The following is a 23,610-nucleotide window of genomic DNA, read 5'->3' as shown; positions in this document are numbered from 1 at the left end:
GCTTTCCCGGGTCCCCTCGGGGGTCGGAACGGAGTGGAGGCAGAGCCAGTGTCGCAGTCTCAGTCCCCTAGGTCTCTGATTCACACTGCTGGTTAAGAGCTCTTGCTTTGCGTGGGCCTGGTTAAGAATCCTAAGCAACAACGCATCCCGGTTCTTGAGGGGAAGAGGAAACTGCGACCATCCCACGGGCCTGTCATCACCCGATTCCTTGTTTTTCCCCCAGAGGTAGACTCGCTCCAGAAGCATGGGAAGTGTGACTCCTGATGTGAATAAGTAGGAATCAGAGGGGCACCTGGGTAGCTCAGTCAGCTAAGCCTGTGGCTCTTTGGTTTTGGTTCAAGTAACGATCCTGTGTTCTTGGGATCAGGCTCCGCGCTGATGGTGCGGAGCCTGCTTGGGACTCTCTGCCCCTCCCTGGCTTGCGCACTCTCCAAATAAGTGAATAAACATTAAAAGGAAAAAAAAGGGAATCTGAAACTGCATCACCAAATAAGCTCTTACACCTGGTGAATATTGAAGGGAAAATTTGTGAACCCCAACATACTTCAGAAGTGTTTAACAAAGTCTACCAAAGCCACAAATTTTGCAATTGCTTTATTTTTTACAATCAGAAGACATCCATAACCTCAATGTAGTTCTAACATATATGACCTGCTCTCCAAACAGAATAGAATGATGCTGTTTCCATTCTGCCACGTGCCCACCTGATGCCCATTGTCCCCCCAGAAGGCCAAAGAGCTGCACTGAAGGAAGTAGCCAAGTGAACCGCACGGCGTCCTCGGAGGCGGCTTAAGGAGTCTTTGTTAGAAAATAAAACCATGTCCACTTAGGACTGGGATCAATGTCAATACTTTCATAAATCTCAAATTACCTCACTGACCACCCTGTCACCTCCGTCCAACTGGTGCCATGTTTTTCTGTGGGGTCTGTCCCCCTGAATGATGGTGCCTTTTCATTCATTACCTGGAGAAGGGCGTGGTTTTAGTGTAGACTTAGAATCTGAGCACATGGTTGAACCTTTTCCACTTTTCTTGTGCATCAGATAGCTACACTCCAAAAGCATGGCCATCAACTCACTCGTTAGAAATGCAGAATTTGGGCCAGACCTCATCTGCATTTGCAATTTAACAAGACTCCTTCAATATATTCACTCAAGTTAGAAGAAGGGCTTAGAGCCGTGGTTCTCAAACTGGGATCCTGCCCAGCAGCAGTATTTGTATCACCTGAGAACCTGTAGAACATGGAAGTTTTGGGGCACCTCCCCAGACCTGAGAGACAAAAGGTCCTAAGCAATCTGGGACGGTCAGGCAACTCCGATGCTAAAGTTTGAAAATCACAGCCTTAAGAGCTCTGCTTCCAAAAGTGCAGAGAATAATGAACAAAGGGCCAGCCGTGTCTCCTCCCCTGCGCAAGCGCGCATGCCGGGTTCGGTAGAATGGGGCTTCCGGGTAATTGCTCCGAGCCCTTTCCCAAAGCGGGGTGGCTGTGCGCATGTGCACAGGCTTTACCTGGAGCGCAAGGAACTCTCAAAATGTGGAGAGCAGGCTCCTGCTTGGGTCTGTGGTAATGGAGTTTTTAAAACTTAAAGCCCTGGATTCAGATGGGGCAGATACTCCTCCGAGGAAAAGCTGAAAATATTGCACTGCAAGTAGAAATCCAGTAGACTGTTGGCAGAGATGCTAAATATTTGATTAATAATGAAAGTGTGGAGCACAATGGGGTTGCTAGATTTAACAAAAATAAAGGATGCCTAATTGAGTTTTTAGTAGAAGTATGTCTTGTGCAGAGCACCTTGGCGGTTCAGTCGGCTGAGCTTCCAACTCTTGAATTCGGCTCAAGTCATCTCGTGGTGTGTGAGATGGACCCCTGCCTCTGGCTCTGAGCTGAGCTCGGAATCGGCTTGGGGTTCTCTCTCGGCTCCTCCCCTGCTCACTCCCATGCTCGCTCTCTCAAAATAAACATTAAAAAAAAATATGTCCTACGCAATTTTGGGGACATAATTCTACTAAAAAGCACTATTGTGTCTGAAATTCAAGTTTAACTGGGTATCCTGTAGATTTAGTAGAGAAATACAGTTAGAAAGGCAATGATCTTCCAAACACTAATGGGTGCACATATCAGTGACAGTAAAAATTACATAGCTTTACAGTTAGGGGGGAGCTAGGAAATCATCTAAATGTTACAGAAACCCAGAAAGTTGCATAGATCACTACTCAGCGAGGAGAAAGTCTCCCGGTATATCCACCTCAGACCAAGACTCTCCACCAAGTTGTCCTGTGTTCTACATGGATTTTAGCAGAACAAATCTGATATTTCAACACGCAAATTTGAAACAACCTTCCTTGGAATCTCAAGCCAAGTTCTGATGTTTAAATTGCTTGGAAGATTACTGTCGAGTGTGGCTCACAGCTGTCCTCCATGGGGCAAAGCGTGGTGACAAGTGTGTCCGGGACTGCGCCTCAAGCAGATCAATCAACTGCAGCTTCCATGGACCAAAACGAAGCCATTGTGTCAGGTGGTGGCAGCAGTCACAGGATGACAAGTCAGTGTGGGTGTGTGTATAACAACGCAAGGCCAGTATTATTGCTGGGGAAAACTCTCAATTTCGGTGAGGAAGTCACCATCCACAAAAGACAGCAGCGAAAGGGTAGACTATATACTATGTACAGTGAGAGCATTAATGGCTTCTAGAAAGCACTTTAATACCTTACACCAGTGACTACTCAGCTTGAGGGGCTTTTTCAAACACCCCTAGAGAGGGGCCATGTCCTCTCAGGTCCAGGCTGATTCTCAGTGAGTCACCGGGTGAGGGTGCATCACAAACCTGGGCTGCGTGGAGGTCAAGAGAAAGGCAAACAGCGTTGCTAGAAGAAGTAGGCTAAGTACATTTGGGCTTTCCAGCCTACCACCTGAAAACATTTTTGTCTTTGTTGAGTGTATAAACTGCTGATTAAAAAAAAAAAAAAAAAAACAAGAGATAAAACCACAAAAAGCCCCCTGAACGTGGTAAAATTTCTGCTGCGGCTAAGACTTGCCAACTGGAGAGCAGGCTGGCAGAGTTAGTGCAGGTCAGGTTACGGCTGGGCGGCGAGGCAGTGTCGCCACTCGGTCACCTGCAGTGGGCGCTGCGCCGGGGCCGGGCCGCTGGGTCCCGTTCTCAGCACTGCTCTGCCGGCTCTGAGGCGGCAGCAGGCCCCTGGCCCTCGACCACTAACGCCGCCCTTGGGTTTCTATTTGCCATGCGCATCCAGGCTTTCAAGTGAACTGCCCTTGACAAATGCAGAGTAATTCCATTCTTTATTATAAACACATCTTTATATATGGTGTCCTCTCAAAAAGTCAGCCTTAATTGGAGGCCAATCTTCCACAGTGGGCCTGTGAAAGCTAATCTCCTTTTAAATGAGGAAACAATTCCAGACCACCCAGAAGCGAATCCTTAGCCTTCATGTGCGGAAGACAGTCTGCATTCTTGGGAAACACGGGACCACCACCTGGACCTACAAACATGGACACGTGCCACATTCACATCAACTGAAGAGAAAACAAAATGAGGAGAAAAATCGGAACCGAACTGAGAAAATTTACTTTCTACGACATGTATTCCAAGGTCGCTTCAAAATTAAATACATTTCATGAGAATTCTAGCCCAGACTCACGCTAAATGAGATTGCGCAGCGGCCCCACACCGACCGCTTGCCCTGCTCGCGGCGCAGGGCGCTCTGCTATTGGCTGCCAGGCGCAGACCGAGCTGGCCCGCAGCACCCGCCTGCCACGGGGGAGGTATCCTTGCCTTCTATCCTCATCTTCTCAACTGCATGTCACAGTTCCTAAAGGTCCAAGTCCCCAGAATTCTCTCAGGGATCAGAGCAGGAGGGAAATGGGGGGGTGAGGGGGACCCAACCTCCTTCCTTGAAGGAAAGGTCAGTCCAGTTCATGGCGAGCATTAGTTCCCACTCTTCCCCAGTCAGTGCTCTCCAGTCTGAACATAGTCTTCTGTGACCTGGGACAGGGTGCTCAGATACTGCCAGCTCAGGGCAGCCAGGAGCATGACAAATGACAGGTATATAGGGGAGTAGTGACTTCGGGAGATCAGCTGACAATTGGGAAGATTCTGTGTCCTGATGGTGGAGATGATCTGTCTTGTTTTACTAGAAGATGGGTCTGAGCTGGGGATTCTATGGTAGATCTGTTAAAGAAAGGAAAAAAAAATAGTTAAGTGCCTATTGAGTCCTCGGAACCTTATAAAAATCTTCTGTGTTTGCTTCTTACAATAACCCTGAACAGTAGGTATTTTATGTCCGTATTTCCATTATAAAGAAACAGATTCAGAGAACATGAAAGGAATCACCCCAAGTCCCTCCACTAATAAAGCAGGATGTCGGCTAAGGTCTGTGTAATTCCACAGCCTGTCCTAGGAGCAAGGAGGCCTGTCACCAGGTCCTCCCTGATCTTCGCATCCCCAACGCCTCAGAGCCAGGAGCAGAGTGGGTGCCTGGTAACGTCGGCATGGTTTGATTGGGCTGGAGGAGAGCAACACAGAAAAGAGGAAATGATATGGGAAAGACCAGGCAAACAGCCAGACAAACAAAACGGAATATGTGGTGTGGGCAACAGGCTGGATGAAGAAAGGCGCGAACAGAAGCAGGGTGCCAGGGGGTTGCACCCCTCCTCCCTCTCCACAAACCTCTGACACATTTGCTGAGTCCAGGCCTCACCTCCATGCTTACAACTATGGCTGCCTCTCATCTGAGCTATTACCAACCTCCAACCTGAACTCCCGACTCTCTGCCTGAACACTGAAGTCCACTCACCTGTTCTCCACACTGTCACCAAAGAAACTAAACACCTATGCTTGCCACCCTCAGCGGCTCCCTATCACCTGCTGAATAAGGTCTGAGCTCCGTGATGTGGAGTGTGAGGCCACCCAGCTGGACCTCTTCAGCTTCACCTGCCGCTCCCCACCTGTCTCTTCTCACTCTAGAACAACTGCCCACTGTTGTCTTATACTGTGATGCTCTGCATGTGTCTGTTCCCCTGTTTGCTCACACCATTCCCTCTGCCTGGAATAACCCTGTCACACTCCTTCACCTGGCTAACTCCTACATGTTGCCCAAGTCCTAAGTATTAGTCTTTTAGAAGAACTGCCTTGAACCCCCAGCTTGGGCCACAGGCCATTCTCCTGCACAGACTCCTACCTTATCCCTTAGCACTGAATTCATCTATTTCTATTTCTATTTCTCCCTCACTAGACTGCAAGTCTCTGAAGCACCACATCATACTTACCTTTCTAGCTCCATCTCAGCACTGTGCCTGGCACTCAGAAGGTCCTCATTAAGCTGACAAAGCAGTTAAGAGATGACTGAGAGGAGAAGGGACAATGATGTGAGCCCAGACAGAGACAAAGAGGAGGAAGATTACAGAGCAAGCATGTGTTTAAAATAATTTTTTACCCCAAATTTTCATAATATAATGGGTATTAAAATTTTTTTTTTAATGTTTATTTTTGAGAGAAAGAGAGAGCATAAGCAGGACAGGGCAGAGAGCAAGGGAGACACAGAATGTAAAGCAGGTTCCAGGCTACGAGCTGTTAGCACAGAGCCCAACGCAGGGCTTTAACCCACGAACCAGCAGTTGGACGCTTAACCGACTAAGCCATATAATGGGTATTTTTTTTCCAGAGACATTAAATGATATTCTTGCCACCCTCCCACCTCCCCACCAAAAGGGCACAACTATAATTTAGTATGACAAGAAAATAAATGAATATGCCCATAGGGGCGCCTGGCTGGCTCAGTTAGTAGAGCATGTGACTCTTGATCTCTGGGTCATGAGTTCAAGCCCCACAATGGGCAGAGAGCCCACTGGGAACAAACTGCCTACAGAAATATGCTAATGATATGTGATATCTAATATTATGCTACCAAGAATAGCTCTAGAAAGAAGAACAGAAAAACGGATGAAACTGTAATTTCCTTTCTTTTAAAAAAATTTAGATAATAGAGTTAAGCTCATAAAAACAAACAATATAAAAATAAAGTAAAAGTCAGAATTCCCTTACTTGCCACTCAGCCACAGGCCAGTGTAGTTATTTTTATACTTTTCCTCACTATGTCCTTATAACCCTAGATACAAATACATAAAATGTCATGTACAATAATATAATATTATCATATACTGGTGTACTTTTATACCTCTTGCCATGTGCATATATGCCAATATGAAAATGTATAAAATGTCATATACATATATTATATATTCTATACATTATATAGAATGGCTAAGTTCTATATAATGTATAAATATGACTATTGTGCAAATGAAATTATACACTTTATTTTAAAAATAGGTTACAAACATATTATGCTTTAATTTGACTTTTTTCACTCACATAATGTTTTAAATCTTTTTAAAAATTTTTCTTTACTGTTTATTTTTGAGAGAGACACAGAGAGTGTGAGTGGGGGAGGGGCAGAGAGATGGAGAGACCCAGGATCTGAAGCAGCTCCAGGCTCTGAGTCATCAGCACAGAGCCTGATACAGGGCCCAAACTCATGAACCACAAGATCATGACCTGAGCTGAAGTCATAGGCTTAACTGACTAAGCCACCCAAGTGCCCCATTCACATAATTTGTTATGGACATTTCTTTCTTTTTTCTTTTTAGATAATCTCCTTGCCCATTGTGGAGCCCAAGGTGGGGCCAGAACTCATGACCCTTGAGCTGAGATCAAGAGTCAGATGCCTGACTTAAGACGCCCAGGCATCTCTATGGACATTTCTTAATGCAAGAACCTAGAAAAGGAAGTCATTCTTTTTAAATACAAGCTACATTATGTGAACACACTATAATTTAATCAACCCCCTCCCAACTAGGACCAAGGACAAAATGCTACAATCAGCATCTCTGAACATTTTCTGGTTGTGTAGGTAAAAGTCCTAGAACTGCTTGGTCAGAGGGTAATGCATACAAAATTCTGACAAGTTTGAACAGCTAATAACATCATTAACCAAAAGACAAAAGGTTTGGGGGTGCCTGGGTGGCTCAGTCAGTTGAGCATCCAACTTCAGCTCAGGTCATGATCTCGTGCTGACAGCTCAGAGCCTGGAGCCTACTTTGGATTCTGTGTCTCCCTCTCTCTCTGCCCCTCCACTGCTTGCACTTGGTCTCTTCTGTCTCAAAAATGAATAAATGTTACCCCCAAAAATTAAAAAATAAAATAAAAGGTTTATGACCAAGGTCTGAACTGGAGTCATGAAGCCTGGAGTGAAAAGCACAGGGTGGCGGAAGCAGTCTGGCCACAGAAGAGCATACCAGGAAGCTTTGCTGCAGCGAGAAGAAGCGAAAATCAAGACAACTCTGGGAAATACCAGTGTAAGGAGCCAGAAAGGCAAAGGAGGAGACAGATAAGTAAGAGGTTAAACGTGAAGTAAGTGTCACAGAAGCCAAGGCAGGAAAGGGCTTTCAAGGTGAGAAAGATTCAGTGTCAAATACAGTGGGATCAAAAAATCAGTCACTAGAGCAGTGCCTGGATGGCTCAGTCGGTTAAGCGTCCAATTCTGGATCTTGACTCAGGTCATGATCTCACAGTTGGTGAGACTGAGCCCCGTGTTGGGCTCCGAGCTGATAGCACACAGCCTGCTTGGGATTCTCTCCCTCCTTCTGTCTCTGCCCCTGCCCCTACTCTGCTGTCACAAAATAAATAAATTTTAAACAAAAATTAGTCATTAGAAGGGCATTACATCACTTCAGTAAGAAAAGTTCTGGGGCGCCTGGGTGACTTAGTTGGGTAAGCATCCAACTTCAGCTCAGGTCATGATCTTGCAGTCTGTGGATCTGAGCCCCGCGTCTGGCTCTGTGCTGACAGCTCAGGGCCTGAAACCTGCTTCAGATTGTGTGTCCCCTTCTCTCTCTGACCCTTTCCCACTCACACTCTGTCTCTGTCTCTTTCTCTCAAAAATAAATATTTTTAAAAAAAGAGAAGTTCTGACAAGGCAGGAACAAAAGTTAGCATGAGGTAGGTTGAGAAAAAAATATGAATCAATTATGTATCTTTTGAGACGCTTAACTGTGAGGGAGGAGGAAGGGGACGGGGTGGAGAGAAGCAAAGTCAAGCCAAGTATTGATCTGTCTGCTTTTTGAAGCTGAGTGGCCAGAATGTAAATACAAACTACAGGAGGGGCCCGGAAAGGAGGGGGCTTCAGATAGAGCAGAGGTATATCTTGAGGGGGTGAGAGGTGGGACCAGGAGTGCATACAGGCAGGGGGTAGGCTCACACAGGAGAGGACAAAGTGGAGAGAGTTCACAACATATAATCGTGCACTGCCTCACATGGTTAAAGACAGAGCCAGCTGAGAAGGAGAGGATGGAGAGGGACGGCAGCACTTTTCTTGTTCTGAGATAGAGTGAGTGAGCGAGTACAGGAGCGCGGAAGGGACAGAGTGGGAGAGAGAATCTTAAGCAGGATCCAGGACTAGCGAGGCAGGCAGGACTCAATCTCAGGACCCTGGGATCATGACCTGAACCAAAATCAAGAGTCGGACACTTCACCGACTAAGCTACCCAGGCACCTCCAGTGGTGCTTTTCAAACCTTCTGTTCACAGGAATCACCTGGGGATCTTGGTAAAGGCAGATTCTGAGTCAATGGGTTTGAGTAGGGGTGAGGCTCTAGCTAGTGCCCAGGGGCTGCTGATGCTGCTGGCCTGAGGGCCACACTTTTGAGCTGTGAGCCCAAAAAGGGCGTGAAGAACATGAGGACGCTCTAGAGGAGCCGCAGCGCAGGGTGAAATGGGGAGGTGTGCCCGCTTGAGAGAGGTTGCCCTCGCCAAGGAATGAGCATTGGCACAGAAGGAAACAACAGCTTCTGGCTATTTGCCTGAGTATTTGCTTCTGTCCCAAAATAGCTAGTTGAGCTCGCCAGCTGACAGGTATCCAGACTGGTTTGAAGCTGAGGCTGCTCGAGGGCGCTGAGGAGCAGAGCCCACCTACTCAGGAAGGTTTGGGTGTCCCTCTAACTCTTCTTTAAAAAAAGTTTTTTTAATGTTCATTTCTGTGTGATAGAGAGAGAGAGAGAGAGAGAGAGAGAGAGAGAGAGAGGGAGAGAGGGGGAGAGAGGGGGAGAGAGGGGGAGAGAGAGAGCAAGCAGGGGAGGGGCGGACAGAGAGGGAGACACAGAATCTGAAGCAGGCTCCAGGCTCTGAATGGTCAGCACAGACCCTGACGCAGGGTTTGAACTCATGAACTGTGAGATCTTGACCTGAGCCGAAGGCATATGTTTAACAAAGCTACCCAGGTGCCCTCCTAACTCTTCCTTTAAACATTAGAGTTACATGAGGAGATCTTTAAATGTCCCTGCAAGTGCAATCTTATTACTGCCAGTTAAGACCAGAGAACTGAGAATTGTTTTAAATATGAGAACTTTTTAAAAAATTTACTATTTTTTTAAATACTGTTTATTTTTGAGAGAGAGAGAAAGAGCATGAACTGGGGAGGGGCAGAGAGAGGAAGACACAGAATCTGAAGCAGGCTCTGAGCTGTCAGCACAGAGCCCAATGCAGGGCTCGAACTCCCTAACTGTGAGATCGTGACCTGAGCCAAAGTCATTGGCTTAACCAACTGAGCCACTCAGGCGCCCACTCTGACAGAAGACTTGCAGTCTTCCTGCAAAGGACAGACTTGGTCAGTGAGAACAAGTAAGATCAAGGGTAATATCTGGACACCAGCAAATATCCAGACAACTTGTGGTCTTCAAATAAAAAGTCTAACTTGAAATTTCATTTATGCTGACATTAAAACCATTATCACATTTTCTTTCTTTGAACTTGAAAGACTTCAGAGATTTTTCTGAATCAAATCAACTCAAGTATTATTATTTCCTCCAAATTACATTGGGTTTCACCATAGTAGTTTTAAAAACTGATGACCTCAATCAGTGTTCCTTAAAGGGCCAGAAAAGATTTTCAGCCACCCTCTGTTGTAGCTCCTCAACTCTGCTACTGTATTTTGAGGCCACCTCAGACAATAACACATAATAAGCAAACAATACATAATACATAATAAAATGGGTGTGTTTTAATAAAAAGTTATTTACAAAAGCAGGGGGGGGGGTCAGTCAGCTATATATAGTGTGTGTACCCATGTCCCAAATCAAACTGTTAATCACAACTAGGATTTAATTCCAATCAATGGTTAAGGAAAACACCAGATAACATCTGAATTTTAATACAGTAATGGAACTAGCTACATTTTTTTTAATGTTTTTTTTTGAAATTGGTGGTATTAAAGCTAAATATCCTCTGAACTACATAGCACATAAAAGGATTCTAATTTATAAAAAATGGAGGAAAAGTGCCTAATAGAGTATACCTCAGTTTAGACAGGATAATCCAAACCCCTCAGAATTGTAGTGAACAACATAGGGTTTGAAGTCGGTCAGGTCTGGGTCCAAAGTATGGCTCCAGCCTCAAGTTTCCCTGATATTAATAGTACCCACCTTTCCGGGTTCTGTGCCAGGCACACAGCACGCTCAGAGTAATCGCTGGCTATATGGTGACCCAGACTGTCCCAAGTCTCATTAGCAGCAATTTTTTGGTCAATGGCTTAACACTTCAATCACTAAAGGAATTTCCAGATTAAAAAAAAAAAACTTTGGTCTTCTCTTACACCTTCTACAGGTACCTCTAGTAGAAATGCTGAAGTCCAAAGCTTGTCAGATAGACCACAGGGAGGCATTCCCAGGAGAACGTGCAATATGCCAGAGAAACCAGAGGAAATAACTGTTTTGTGGAATTCTATTTCAAGGAAACCACGATTACAAATCACATCCCTGTAGAGGCATAGCCAGAGGACTGGAAGGAGACAGAAAACTACTGAGAGCAGGAGTTATCTCTAGGAGAGACGGAGGGAGGAAGGTCTTGTTATGTTTTCACGTATTTCTGTAGTATTTCTATCTTCAGTAAGAATATACCTAAGGATCTCAGGGCCTCCCCTCAGCAGAAGGCAGTAGCCACCCATCTCCCCAGCGGGACAATCAAAGAAAAAAAAAATGTCTCCAGACATTGCCAAATGTCCCCTTCAGGGAAGGGGGGCACAAAAGTATCTCCAATTAAGAACCACTGCTCAGGTGCCTGGATGGCTCAGTTAAGCATCCAACTTCAGCTTGGGTCATGATCGTGCAGTTCGTGGGCTCAGGCCCCGCAACGGGCTCTGTGCTGACAGCTCGGAGCCTGGAGCCTGCAGCCTGCTTCTGATTCCGTGTCTCCCTCTCTCTTCGCCCTCCCTCCATTCATGCTCTGCTTCTCTCTCTCAAAAAAAATAAACACTAAAAAAAACCCCAAATAACCACTGATCTAAGACCTAGTGATTAGAGTTTTAGCCTCTTAAGAAAAGGTTGTTTTTTATTTTTTTAACCTAGTCATGTATTATACCCTCCACAGAAGGAGATTTGACTTAAACAAGTATCTTTTGTTTTATAGGATGGTTTTGGCACTTGAAATGAGATTTGCATTAGAAAATTTAGAAATCAGGGTGCCTGGGTGGCTCAGTCAGTTAAGCACCTGACTTTGGCTCAGGTCATGATCTCAGTTTGTGGATTTGAGCCCCGTGTCAGGCTCTAGGCTGACAGCTCAGAGCCTCAAGCCTGCTTTGGATTCTGTGTCCCCCTCTCTCTCTGCCCCTCCCCTACTTGTGCTCTGTCTCTCTCTCTCTCTCTTTTTCTCTCTCTCAAAAATAAATAAAAGCATTAAAAAGATTATAATTAAAAAAAGAAAATTTAGAAATCTTTGCAACTTGATGCCTTTCCTTTGCCAAAATTCCCTATGGTAGTTTCTCAGTTGAGGCCTATGAACTAGTAGAAGGTACTGGATGGGGCGTGAGGCAATGTGGATGGACTGGGGTCCCAGATCTACTCAGTCAGATCCTGCGTTCATATGCCCAAGCCTTAGTCTCATTCTCCTCACCCATAAAACAAAAATCCTGGTTGGCCTCTAACATGAGCTTTTAGCTCAGAACCTGTGCTTCTGCTTAGGAGCTCCACCCTACAGGCTGGCTGCCTTATACTCTCACCAGGGGGCTGTGCAACTCTGCACAGTGAGCAACCGTGCATACACGAAATTTCCGAATAAAGTAGACTATCTCCTGCCTCTCATTTTATACCGTAACACAATGAGTTGTTGAGATCATCTCCATATCCAAATATGAACTATTTAAATAATGACATTATTTAAATCCCCCAAACAGCTAGAAATGATCCAGGTAGTTAACCAGAGACCCACCTCTTCCATATACTGGTATATTATAGCTTTGACAGCCGGCATATTCGTGGCGTCCATCATTAGCGTTACTGCTTGTCCTTTCCGGATCTTCACTACACCTTTGAACACCTGCTGGTTATTATAACAGGCAGCCAAAGTGGCAATGGCCATTACCTACAGATATAAGGAAGGGGAGAGGAAAGAAAATGCAAATTCATTTCATGAAAAAAAAAAAAGAAAGAAAGAAATGCTACTATAAGCAATCACCATTGTGAAAACGTAAAAAAAATCTTCTATAGAATAAGAAAGTGCCAAAAAGCTAACAGGCAACTAACCAAGAAAAACTACCCACAAAGAAAGGTGTGTACCTTTCCCATGCTGCCCTTCCTCAACAACACACAGACTTAAGTGGTCTTTGCAGTCTTAAATGATTCTTTGGTTTGATCACGAAAGCTCCTTTTTATTTGGAAAAAACAAACACGAGCGAATATAACATTTTCTACGCTAGAGTAATGAGTCATACAGCCAAAAAATATAACACAAAATATCTGCAAAGAATTTTCTATTTTTCCGATAACAAACATAACCATTACACATGAAAAAACAGCATGGAGGGGGGAGGGCACAAATGGGAAGGAGGGATAGTTCCCTAACTGAAAGGTTTATTATTTCTAAGATAAACAGAAACCCAAATCAGGCATACAGATTTTAGTTCCAACAACCATTCAAAATTGGCCATTAAAAGATTAAATCGAGTTTCCAAATCAGCTAAATCCTAGAACTTTCATTTATTGGAGTTAAAACTGACATAACTGGTAAAGGCATTTAAAAAGTGTAAGCTCCTAGGATACTGAGGGGCTAGGTCCATAGGATCAGGTACTGTTCTCCTGAGTCTAGAAAAGCACAGTAAAAACTAGGCGCTTAAGACTTTGTAATGCCAACACCTTCACCTGTATTTTACCCAGCACTCCACATACATCTAAGCCAAAGCCTCAGATTTAACTGTGAGAATAAGGATCTGGCGAGGCTGAGCTGAGTGTGGTGGTCGTGAAGCTAAGGGGAGGTATGGTGAGACACCGCTGCCTCTTCGCCAGCCAAAGAAAACAGACCAGAGTCATCTTTTTAAGGAACCATATTCCCGAATACAGCAGACCAAAATAGGAAATGCTTTCTATCCACCCCCACACCCCCAGCACACCACTCCCTTTAGCCTCCACCTCTCCCGTACAATAAGAAAAGCAGCGCTGCGTACCTGTGGAATAGCGCAGAAGTTAAACACGCTTTGGTTTCTAAGTCTTGAAAGGTAAGTGATGACATCTGGGATGTGGTGCAGTGCGTTGGTTATAAGTTCGTTCAGGCACTGCACAGCCGAGTCAATATTCTGTGGCTTTGCAAAATCACCCAACTTCTTAACATACTTGCCCCAAACCTGAAAAAGAAGTCAGCATGTGAATAAGGGAAGAAGGTATAAACAACACGGAAGAATCTTCATGAGTAAGAACAATGACAGACAGTAAAGTTTTTTTCTTAGCTGCAGATTCCTCTTTCACCAAGATCAAGTATGTTTTAAGCTCCACGCAGTGACTATTTGTGACAACCAGTCAGGATAGCCTGGGAGTCGGTTAAGTTTCTGGGAAACTGTCCTTTTGGGATGATTAGTACAGCATGGACTAAAGCAATACTTTAATGACTTCAGATAAAAAAACTCTTGTTATTCACAAGGCATTAGTCTACTACTGAAAAAAAAAACCAAGTATATACAAAATCAGCTACAAGAGTACTGCAAGCTGAACATTAAACATAATGAAGATGGTCCGGTCTGCAAGTAATGAGCGATTAACATTACACTCCTGATTCTGAGAATTCAGAATGCTGCCAAACAATTGTAATCGGGGAAAATGAGCTGAGTCCATACTATGAGTACATTACCTCCTTGGATCTTAGTAACTCAAAAGTGGAATAACATCTTCAACTCCAACAGTGGGACTGATTTGACAATTTTTAATGATATTATTTAAAGGAGTCCCTGGGGACACCTGAGTGGCTCAGTCAATTCAGTGTCCAACTCTTGATTTCAGCTCTGGTCATGATCCCGGGATCGTGGACTGAGTCCCAAATTGGGCTCTATGCTGAGTATGGAACCTGCTTAAGATTCTCTCTCTTTCCCTCCCTCCCCCACTCTCCCCCATTCATATTCTCAAAATAAAAACCAAAAAATTAAAAAATTAAAAAAATATATATACAATTGTTTCTGAAGCTAGCAAATAACTTACTTTCATCTTTGGTAACAATTTTTAAATTTTAAGTATATTCGTTTATTTTGAGAAAGTGAGAGCAGGGAAGGAGCACAGAGAGGGGAAAAAGAGAATTTCAAGTAGGTTCAATGACTTCAGCACAGAGCCCGACATGGCGCTTGAACTCATGAACTGTGAGATCATGACTTTAGCTGAAATCAACAGTTGGACACTTAACCAGCTGAGCCACCCAGGCACCTCATTTTTGAAAACTCTTAAGCTTCCCAAAGAATAACACTTATTGTAACTTTATATACTCCCCCAAATAAATAACTGACCTAAAAGGACTAGGAGATTCTATGGAAAGTCAGATTTGTTATCCATTCTTAATTTGCACCTAAACACACTCAGATTGATGGCACCAGATTATTCTGCAGAACTTGGAGAAAGTAGTTAATAAACTCCTATGTATACATCCAACAGCCTCAATAATTACTGACATTTGGCCTGTCTTGTTCCGTCATGCGGGTTCTGTCTGCGGTGTTGGTGTCTCATCTATGCCCACTTGTGCCTTAGAGTTCCTGGGGATGCTTGTACAGCTTACCTATGGGCCAGGTCTTGGGTATGTTTGAGTTCTTTTGTTGAGTTCTCTTATCTCTTTTTGAGAACTTGGGAAAAATCCCAAAACCATGCTGCTGCCACAATCACTACCATTTTTACAAAATCCAAAATCAGTGCTAACAGATGCAGAAAGGATGACAGAATTAGGACAGCACCTTTTGGCCTCTCCAGTGATAATGGATCTAGGCAGTGACCACGAAGGAAAAGAAAAAGAACCCACAACTTATAAGGAAAAGAAAATTATCATTCGATTTTCAACAACCAGCCTATAAAGCAGAAGAAAATGGAAGTTACACATTTAAGGCACTCAAAAATGTGAGCTAAAAACTTTATAACTAGAAAAAACTGACTTTCAAATAGCAGGGACACAAATTATCATCAATATGTATAAACATGGGGAATAATTATTCTCATGGCTCTTTCCTATCTACCAGAGTGTGAGCTCTAGACAGCCAAAAGGGTAGAGACATCAACATAAAGACTGGTGGTGAGCATAAGCCAAGACAAAATAAAGGAGAAAAAGGAGACATTACAGTGGTAATGGCTATCTGATCTGACAATTCAGATAAAAATACACTCCAAAAAATTTGGGAATTAGGATAACATATGCAAAAAAAATTTCATTAAATTATTTTCAGTAATCATATTTGGTGGTAGTAGCATTAGTATTACTATTCAGAGATTGCAAGATCTGTAATGTGGGGAAAAAGCAAATGAGCAGTTACAGCATATACTAATTCCCGCATCTCTTATTTCCCTGAGAAATATGAATCTCAATGAGGAAGAAATGATGTAGAGATATAATACAGAGGAGATTATATAACCATCCTGATGTCCTGAGTTTGAATTACAAGTATCAATACAAATTTACAAGGTATTTGTAAAGTCGTCAATATAAATCACAAGGTATTTTAGCTGTAAAACTAAATGCTCATGTGTGCGTGCAAACACGCACACACACACACACACACACACACACACACACACACACACACACACACCCATTGCTACCCCGAAAGCAATGACTATCCTGCCCAAGTGTGGTGTTGGCTAGTATTTTCCAATAGCCCATGTGTCTTTCCTGGGCTTCTTGAAGAGCTGGATGAGTCCAGATCTTAGACAGGAAATGCACAAGGTAAGTTTAGAACATCTTCACAATACCAAATGGCAAGGAAGCTATCATAGACTATTAAGGGTCAAGAGGACTCAATAGCCAATCTGAATCTCTTCCTGAGCAAAGGAGGGAAATTATAAGCTTTATTAGTGAGAATAATTACAATAGATCAAACCCAATCAATATGTTTTAATCTGTGAGTTCATAATGATAGCAAAAAATAACTAATTGGTCACCTTCTGAGGGTGACAGAAAATTATCCTAAAAGCTGGGTAAAGAAAATCCATACGTGAACTGTACCACTCAATAAGCAAGTAGTAAAGGAGAGGACACATCTCCTATAAAATCAGCCCAGCTAATAAAGGAAGACACAAATATAGAATTAAAAAGTTCTTACTTTATGGCCTAAAATTCAAAGTCCTGAGATAAACCCTCATACTTAGAGTCAACTGATTTTCAACAGGGGTGCTAAAATAATTCAATGGGGGAAAGAATCTTTTCAACAAATAGTATTGGGACAGCTGGACATCTGTGCAAAATGAAGCTGCACCCCTACCTCACACCACATACAAAAACTAACTCAAAATGGATAAAAGCACTCAATATAAGAGCTAAAACTATAAAATTCTTAGAAGAAAATGTAGGCATAAATCTTCATGATCTTGTATTAGGCAATGGTTTCTTACATATGACACCAAAAGCACAATAACAAAAAAGAAAACTAGATAAACTGGACCTCAACAAAGTTAAAAACTTTTGTGCTCCAAAGACATCAAGAAAAAGATAAGCCACGGACTGGGAGAAGATATTTGTAAAGCACATATCTGATAAGGGACTTGTATTCAGAGCATAGAAAGAACCCTTACAACTCAATAATAAACACAGACAATACCATTAAAATATCTGAAGTATTTTAGTAGTTTCCTGAAAAAGTACCTGAATAGATATTTCTTCAAAGAAAATATACAAATGGCCAATCACATGAAATGTTCCACATCGTTAGCTTTCAGAGATTACGTATCAAAACCACCATGAGATACCACTCCACACCCACAAGGAGGGGTATAATAAAAAAGAGATAGATAACATAGAGAAGTAGGAAGTTACTGTTTACCAGGTATAGAACCATACATTTGAAAAATAGTTTGAATCATAAATCTTATGTAAATTTTACCACAATATGAAAAGATGTTACACACATACATTAAAAAAGATAACAACTGTTGGTAAAGATATGGAGAAATTAGATAGGAATGGTACAAGAGTGCAGTCACTGTGGAAAACATTCTGGTGCTTCCTCAAAGGTCAGTAACTGTATGAACCTGCAATTCCTCTCCAAGGTATATATCTAAGAGAAATGGAAACACATGTCCACTCAAAACCTTGCATATAAATGTTCATAGCATATTAATAACAGCCAAAGAGTGGGGGCATCTGAGTGGCTGAGCTGGTTGAGCATCTAACTTCAGCTCAGGTCATGATCTCATGGTTCATGAGCTCCAGCCCCACATGGGGCTCTCTACAGAGCCTGCTTCAGATCCTCTGTCTCTCTCTCAAAAATAAACAAACATTAAAAAATAATAATAGCCAAAAAGTGGAAACAACCTAAATATTCCTCATCTGATAAATGAACAAATAAAATGTGGCTTATCAAAAATAAAACATTAAAAAAAATTTTTAATGTGGCTTATCTATACAAATGAATATTATTTGACTAGAAGAAGGAATGTACTATTAACATCCTACTCATGGATGAAGCTTAAAAGTATTATGGTAAGGGAAAGAAGTCAGTCACAGATTACATGATCCCATTTATACAAAAAGTTCAAAACAGGCAAATCTACAGAGACAGAAAGAAGATGGTTGGTTGCCAAGGGCTGTGGAGTGGGCATCAGGAGAAAACAGATCGTGACTGCTAGAGGGCATGGGGTTTCTTTCCGGGGCAATGAAAATGTTTTAAAATTAATTGTGGTGATTGTTGCACAACTCTTGAACATACTAAAAAACCACTAAAAACTTTAGAAGGATGAACTGTATACAGTAAGTGAATTGTGTCTCAATAAAGCTGTGATAAAAATACTATTTTGCAACCCTAATAAATTAACAGAACTAGGCATGAAGCCTAATACAGACTGCTAACATCAAAAGTGGGCAAAGATCAGACATTATGTGCCTCTTGATAAAAGAACACACCAACGTCTCTTTCATCAAGAGGCACATGCTCATTTTTATTTAAACACAATTGATGTGTTTTAACCCATTGCCATTTTTATTCCTTTTGATACTCAAAGTGTTCCATGTGTGGTCAGTGAAAGCCTCCTCAAATAGGATCCTGTACCTCTTTATCCTGTACTTGTTTTTCACTTTGATAGCTCCCACCTCCTGGCACGACAGTATATTCCAAGCTCCTCTTATGTATTTTCTGCCTCTACTATTTCTTATACTGGGAAATGGTATGCAAAGACCAAATGGGAACACCAGAGGTACATATTACTACTGGTTTGGTCATTGTTGGTAAACAGAGCTACACTTTTCTTTTTTAAAGAATCTGTATCACGAGTTCATATTGGTATTTCCAATTCAGTTCAGGATTATGGGGGTTTTGCATAACTTTATTGTTTCATTTTTGTATCTTTTATATTAGACTGAAAAGCCTTGGCTCCTAGACTGGTAAGAACAGGATTGCCTATTTACTTTATGTTACAGAATTTCTGTAATAGTTTCAGTATTTCAACGAAAATATTATTCACAATGATTACTAAAAACATTTTATTATTTTTGGTTTATCCTTCCATTTAAACTATGCTGTTGAAATAAGCCAATCAGAGAAAGACAAATACCAATTGATTGCACTCATATGTGGAATTTAACAAGACAGATGAACATAGGGGAAAGGGAGGGGGAAAAAAGAGGAAAAGAGGAAACAAACCACCAGAGACACTTAATGATTGAGAACAAACTGGAGGGCTGGTGGAGGGGGTTGGGTGGGGGATGGGCTAGACAGGTGACGGGTACTAAGGAGGGTACTTGTGATGAGCACTGCGTGTTGTATGTAAGTGGTGAACCCCTGAATTCTACTCCCAAACCCAACACTGCACTGTATGTTAACTAAAATTGTAATAAAAAGTAAAAAACAAAAAAACAAACTACGGTATTGTACATCTGCTTTTTTTATTTAATAATATAGCCTGGAGATATGCCATAGTTCAATCAATCCTGTATAGAGGGACATCCAGGTTGTTCACAAATTGTAAATATTACAAATGACACTGTATCAATACGCTCCCATAGAGCTCATTTGCCAAACTGCCAGCCCTCAGGGCTGTATCAGTGTATGCTCACCAGCCACACAAGAGTGCCTGGTTCCCCAATCTTGCTTCAGGCTTATCAAACTAGGCCTGTCTGCCAGTCTGATGCAAGACACAGTACCTCAGGATCCTTTTATCTTTTGGGGGTAAGCTATTTGCACTGACCTTCATGAAGCACCCTGGGCTGCAGTTTATCTCATTTTATGCACACCACCACCCTGTGGTATAAACTATTCCATTTTACAGAAGAGGGAAGTGAAATGTGTACAGGACTGCAGAGCTGGTGCTCACGAATGAGACTTGGGTGACGTGCTTATGTGAGAGGCAGTGTCACATGGTGGACTGGCCTTGGCCGGGATCTAGAAGACGGGGCGTCCCTTCCAGTGGCCACTGACTCACTCACATGAACCCTATCCCTTCTCTGAGGACTGGTGTCAAAGGAAGGGTGCCTGCACAGGAGTCACCTGGGAAGCTTGACAAACTATAACATTTGAGCCCAGGGTAGTTTTAATGTGAATTTTTCTTATTAGGAGTAAGAGTGATCATCTTTTCAGCTGCTTAACGATCTTTCTGTGATCTGTGCTCATCTATTTGTCCATTTTTCTGTAGAGTAGCTGGTCTTGCTTTTCTTAACTTTTAGCAGTCTTTATATTAGGAATATTAGCTCTTTATTTGCAGTGTAAGTTGCAAATATTTTCCCTACTTTGTCACCTGCCTTTTTTTCCACTTTAAAACCACTTGGTTTTAGGAAATCATTTTATGGAAAGCAATAGGCAAATGCTGAGGTAAAATCAGGAAACAGTCAAGATTTTCTAGCTTTCCGGGACACGTGGATGGCTCAATCAGAAGACTCTTGATCTTGAGGTCGTGAGCTTGAGCCCCACGTTGGGTGTAGAGATTACTTAAATTTAAAAAAAGAATTAGGAAAACTATGTTCTAGCTTTCCTTCAGAACAAAACCAATGTCCAAGCCTTTCCTTTCCCTATCTGCTTTTCAAAATGAAGTCAAAGATCAACTCTTGTCTCTTATATGAACACCTGTAGTTTTTGTCTATCTAGCCTCTTCCTCCCTCCTGCCATGGAATCTTTCTTCCTGTGGGGGTTGGGGGGGCAGGGGGGAATCCACCTATGTGTGTTGGGCAGAGATAATCCAGGTCAGGCCAAAGTACTCAGCCTTCTGGCTACAGAAGCTGATTATGGGATGAGGACAAGAACCAAGCCCCACCAAACAGGCCTTCCTAAGAATGTTTTTGTCAAGCTAGTAGGTTGTGAGTCATGGAGTGTTATACCTACCACTTGGAGAAATCCTATCTGAAAGAGAGAAAGGGGACACACACACACACACACACACACACACACACACACACACACGACCGAACCTTGGATTTAGCCATTCTACACTGAAGCAAACTAAATCTTAACCTGTTTTATACATTCTCTTACGTTGCCTAAGGTAGTTTGATTCACATTTCTATCACTTGCAACCAAAAGATTTGTTTTGTTTTCAGAAAGTATTGGAAATTATTTTTCCCAAATCCCCTAACTCTGTTACCTCTTGAGGCCAAAACTCTCTTCCTTCTCGTTGGTCTTCCAGGTAGTCACGAATGATGTTTGTTTTCTGCAGAAACAGGCCCATAGAATTGGCACGCTCTACATCTTCACCTACTAGGGGGTCCTCTAACTCGGAGGCTGAGAACAGACGAGAAAGGCCAATTCCCACCAGCCCGGCGACATAGTGACAGTACTGCAAAAGATTATTTTTAAAAGTATTTTAATAAGTATTTACTAAAAAGAAAACAGTAAAGATCATTAACTACAAAACAAAAACAAAAACAGGTTACAAATAGAACGTATGTCTCATTTTGATTAAAACACAAATATACTCTATGGACATGAAAGGGATAAAAAACATCCAAAAGGGATGTACACAAAAGATTTAACCACTGTGATCTCTGATCTCTGGCTGGTGTGATATTTTTATTTTTTTTCACCTGCATTTTCTGTATTTCTACTGTGAACATGAATTACTTCTAGAATAAAAGGTTACTGAAAAAATAAACTAGTAGAGTAAACCTTTTGCGATCTAACATTAAAAGTGAAGGCAATAAGAGAATAAAGTATATTCTAATAGAAACCAGAATACTAAGTAGAGCTTAATCTTGAAGACACTTTGAGATCTGGCAGTGTCTCAAAATCTGTTTACAAAGAAGAACAAAGCACGACCACTATGTTCTCAACACTGTTTTAAGCACTCTGCATATTCAGTCCCCCCAAACACCTTTATGAGGCATATATTATTCTTTTAATTTTTTTAATGTTTATTTATTTTTGAGAGGAAAGTGGGGGAGGGGCAGACAGAGAAGGAGATAGAAGATCCAAAGCAGGCTCTGTGTTGACAGCAGAGAGTCTGATGCAGGGCTTGAACTCACGAACTGTGAAATCGTGACCTAAACTGAAGTCAGACACTTAACCGACTGAGCCACCCAATGCTCGAAGCATGTATTATTATTACCATTTTCGGAAGCTGGCGCAGAAAAGAAGTCAGTTAATTGCCCAAGGTCATTCATCTGAGATGTCAGAGGCCAGGGACTCAAAGCCAGGTGGTCTGGCTTAAAGGCAGGCTTTAACAACTTGGCTAAAATTGCCTCTCCTCTAAAGAGATCTTGGTAAATGTCATTCTTAATTGTCAAAGAATTTTTTTCCCAGAAAAGTGGCTTGTCAAAGCAATCTTCTCCTGAAAAGAGTATTGCAAGACAACTTAATGCAACACTCTTATGAAAGGAACGGCCATTAGACAATTTAAGAAGTGGAGAGCAGTTAAAGAAGGAAGGTACACTCTGAGGAGGGCATCAGGGAGGGAAACAGTGAGGGAAAAACCAAAGAGGAGGGTCTTGGGTTGGAAGTAACACAAAGCCAGATATGAATCAAGGGGCACAATGAAATGGCAAAAAGAATGCACTTGAAATATGGTCTAGGAAAGGAAGAATCTGGATAAAGAGTAAAGATATGCTAAAATTAGACAGAAATGAGCTCTGGGAAACTACAAGACATTTCCAAAGAATTACTAGAAATTAAAGAACTTTAGTACATCCGTAGGGCTGTTCAAGGAAAAGTATATTTTAAGATAATAGTTCTTTGGATAGAAATATTTCTAGAATGGAGGTAGTCCTCTTCCTCCACAGTTGAAGGGAGAGGAGGGAATCATTAAAAGTACTGACCTAATCAGGACTTGTATTCAACAGCCTATCACTAGGTTCCCTGTGTGGGTCTTCAGGGCAGAAAAGGAAGTTACCATGCAGCTAACCAGTGCTGATTCTTGGCCAGGAGGAATTTCAGCTTTAACTTTAAAATGATCAACTGATACCTCAGTAGCAGTCACACGCATGGTAATCTGGAGAGCAGAAGCCAGCAGTTCCAAAGACGTTGCCAGCAAGTTTTGATGACTGAAGGATTAAGAGGCCAGACTTTAGACCTACACTCACCCAATGCATATGTATGCAGCAGTGTCTCATCTGAGGTGCTAACCTAAATACCATTAAAGATACAAAATACATACCCAATCCAGATGATTAAAATGTCTTTGCCCCTAATGGGGTGATAAAGAAGGCTCACAAACACCATGCCTCTGGAAAATGGGCAAGGCCTCTCCCTTCTATCCTGTATTCTGATGTTTGCTTTAGTCCCCAGAGTCAATTAGGTCACTTTGTCTAGATAAGCACTCCTTTCCTGCCCCCTACTCCTACCCTGGCCAATATCCTACTCTCCTGCTGCTCAGGAATAAACTTAGGCCAAATAAAAGCCATTATAATTTTATCTGCCACATCATCTGCTCTCATAGTCCTCTGCAGCTACCCTGTCTCCTGAGGAAGACAACCTCATCCATGTGGGCTCTCCCACTGCTAATCCCCACACATACCCATTTTATAACCACTATAGGAACTGGGGGAGGTCAAGAAACTTGGAACATCTCATATTGTGTGAATTCTGTAAGGACATGATAGGAAAGAAAAAGGGAAGGTATTGGAGAGGTGCTCACTCTCAGCACAACACACCCAAAATGCAAAGTTAGTACCTCTGGTTTCTCA

General features: G+C 42.4%; 1 protein-coding gene across 3 annotated transcripts in view; it reads right to left on the bottom strand.

Moving 5' to 3' along the window:
- Nucleotides 1–578: 578 nt before the first annotated feature.
- Nucleotides 579–23,610, bottom strand: part of FDFT1 (farnesyl-diphosphate farnesyltransferase 1) — a 37,758-nt gene continuing 14,726 nt past the window's right edge. For 2 of the 3 annotated variants that reach the window (XM_029938654.1, XM_029938652.1), the window contains 4 exons: nt 21,078–21,269; nt 13,502–13,678; nt 12,271–12,423; nt 579–4,186 (listed from right to left, as the gene is read on the bottom strand). In XM_029938654.1, coding sequence (XP_029794514.1) covers nt 3,965–4,186; nt 12,271–12,423; nt 13,502–13,678; nt 21,078–21,269 — 744 coding nt within the window. In that variant the 3' untranslated portion in view covers nt 579–3,964. Of the gene's footprint in view, nt 4,187–5,283; nt 5,360–12,270; nt 12,424–13,501; nt 13,679–21,077; nt 21,270–23,610 lie in introns of all 3 variants that reach the window. The other variant, XM_029938658.1, reaches the window with a different exon arrangement.

This window comes from Suricata suricatta, chromosome 1 (assembly GCF_006229205.1).
Source record: "Suricata suricatta isolate VVHF042 chromosome 1, meerkat_22Aug2017_6uvM2_HiC, whole genome shotgun sequence".
NCBI lineage: Eukaryota > Metazoa > Chordata > Mammalia > Carnivora > Herpestidae > Suricata > Suricata suricatta.
This window is presented reverse-complemented; position numbering and strand designations above follow the sequence as displayed.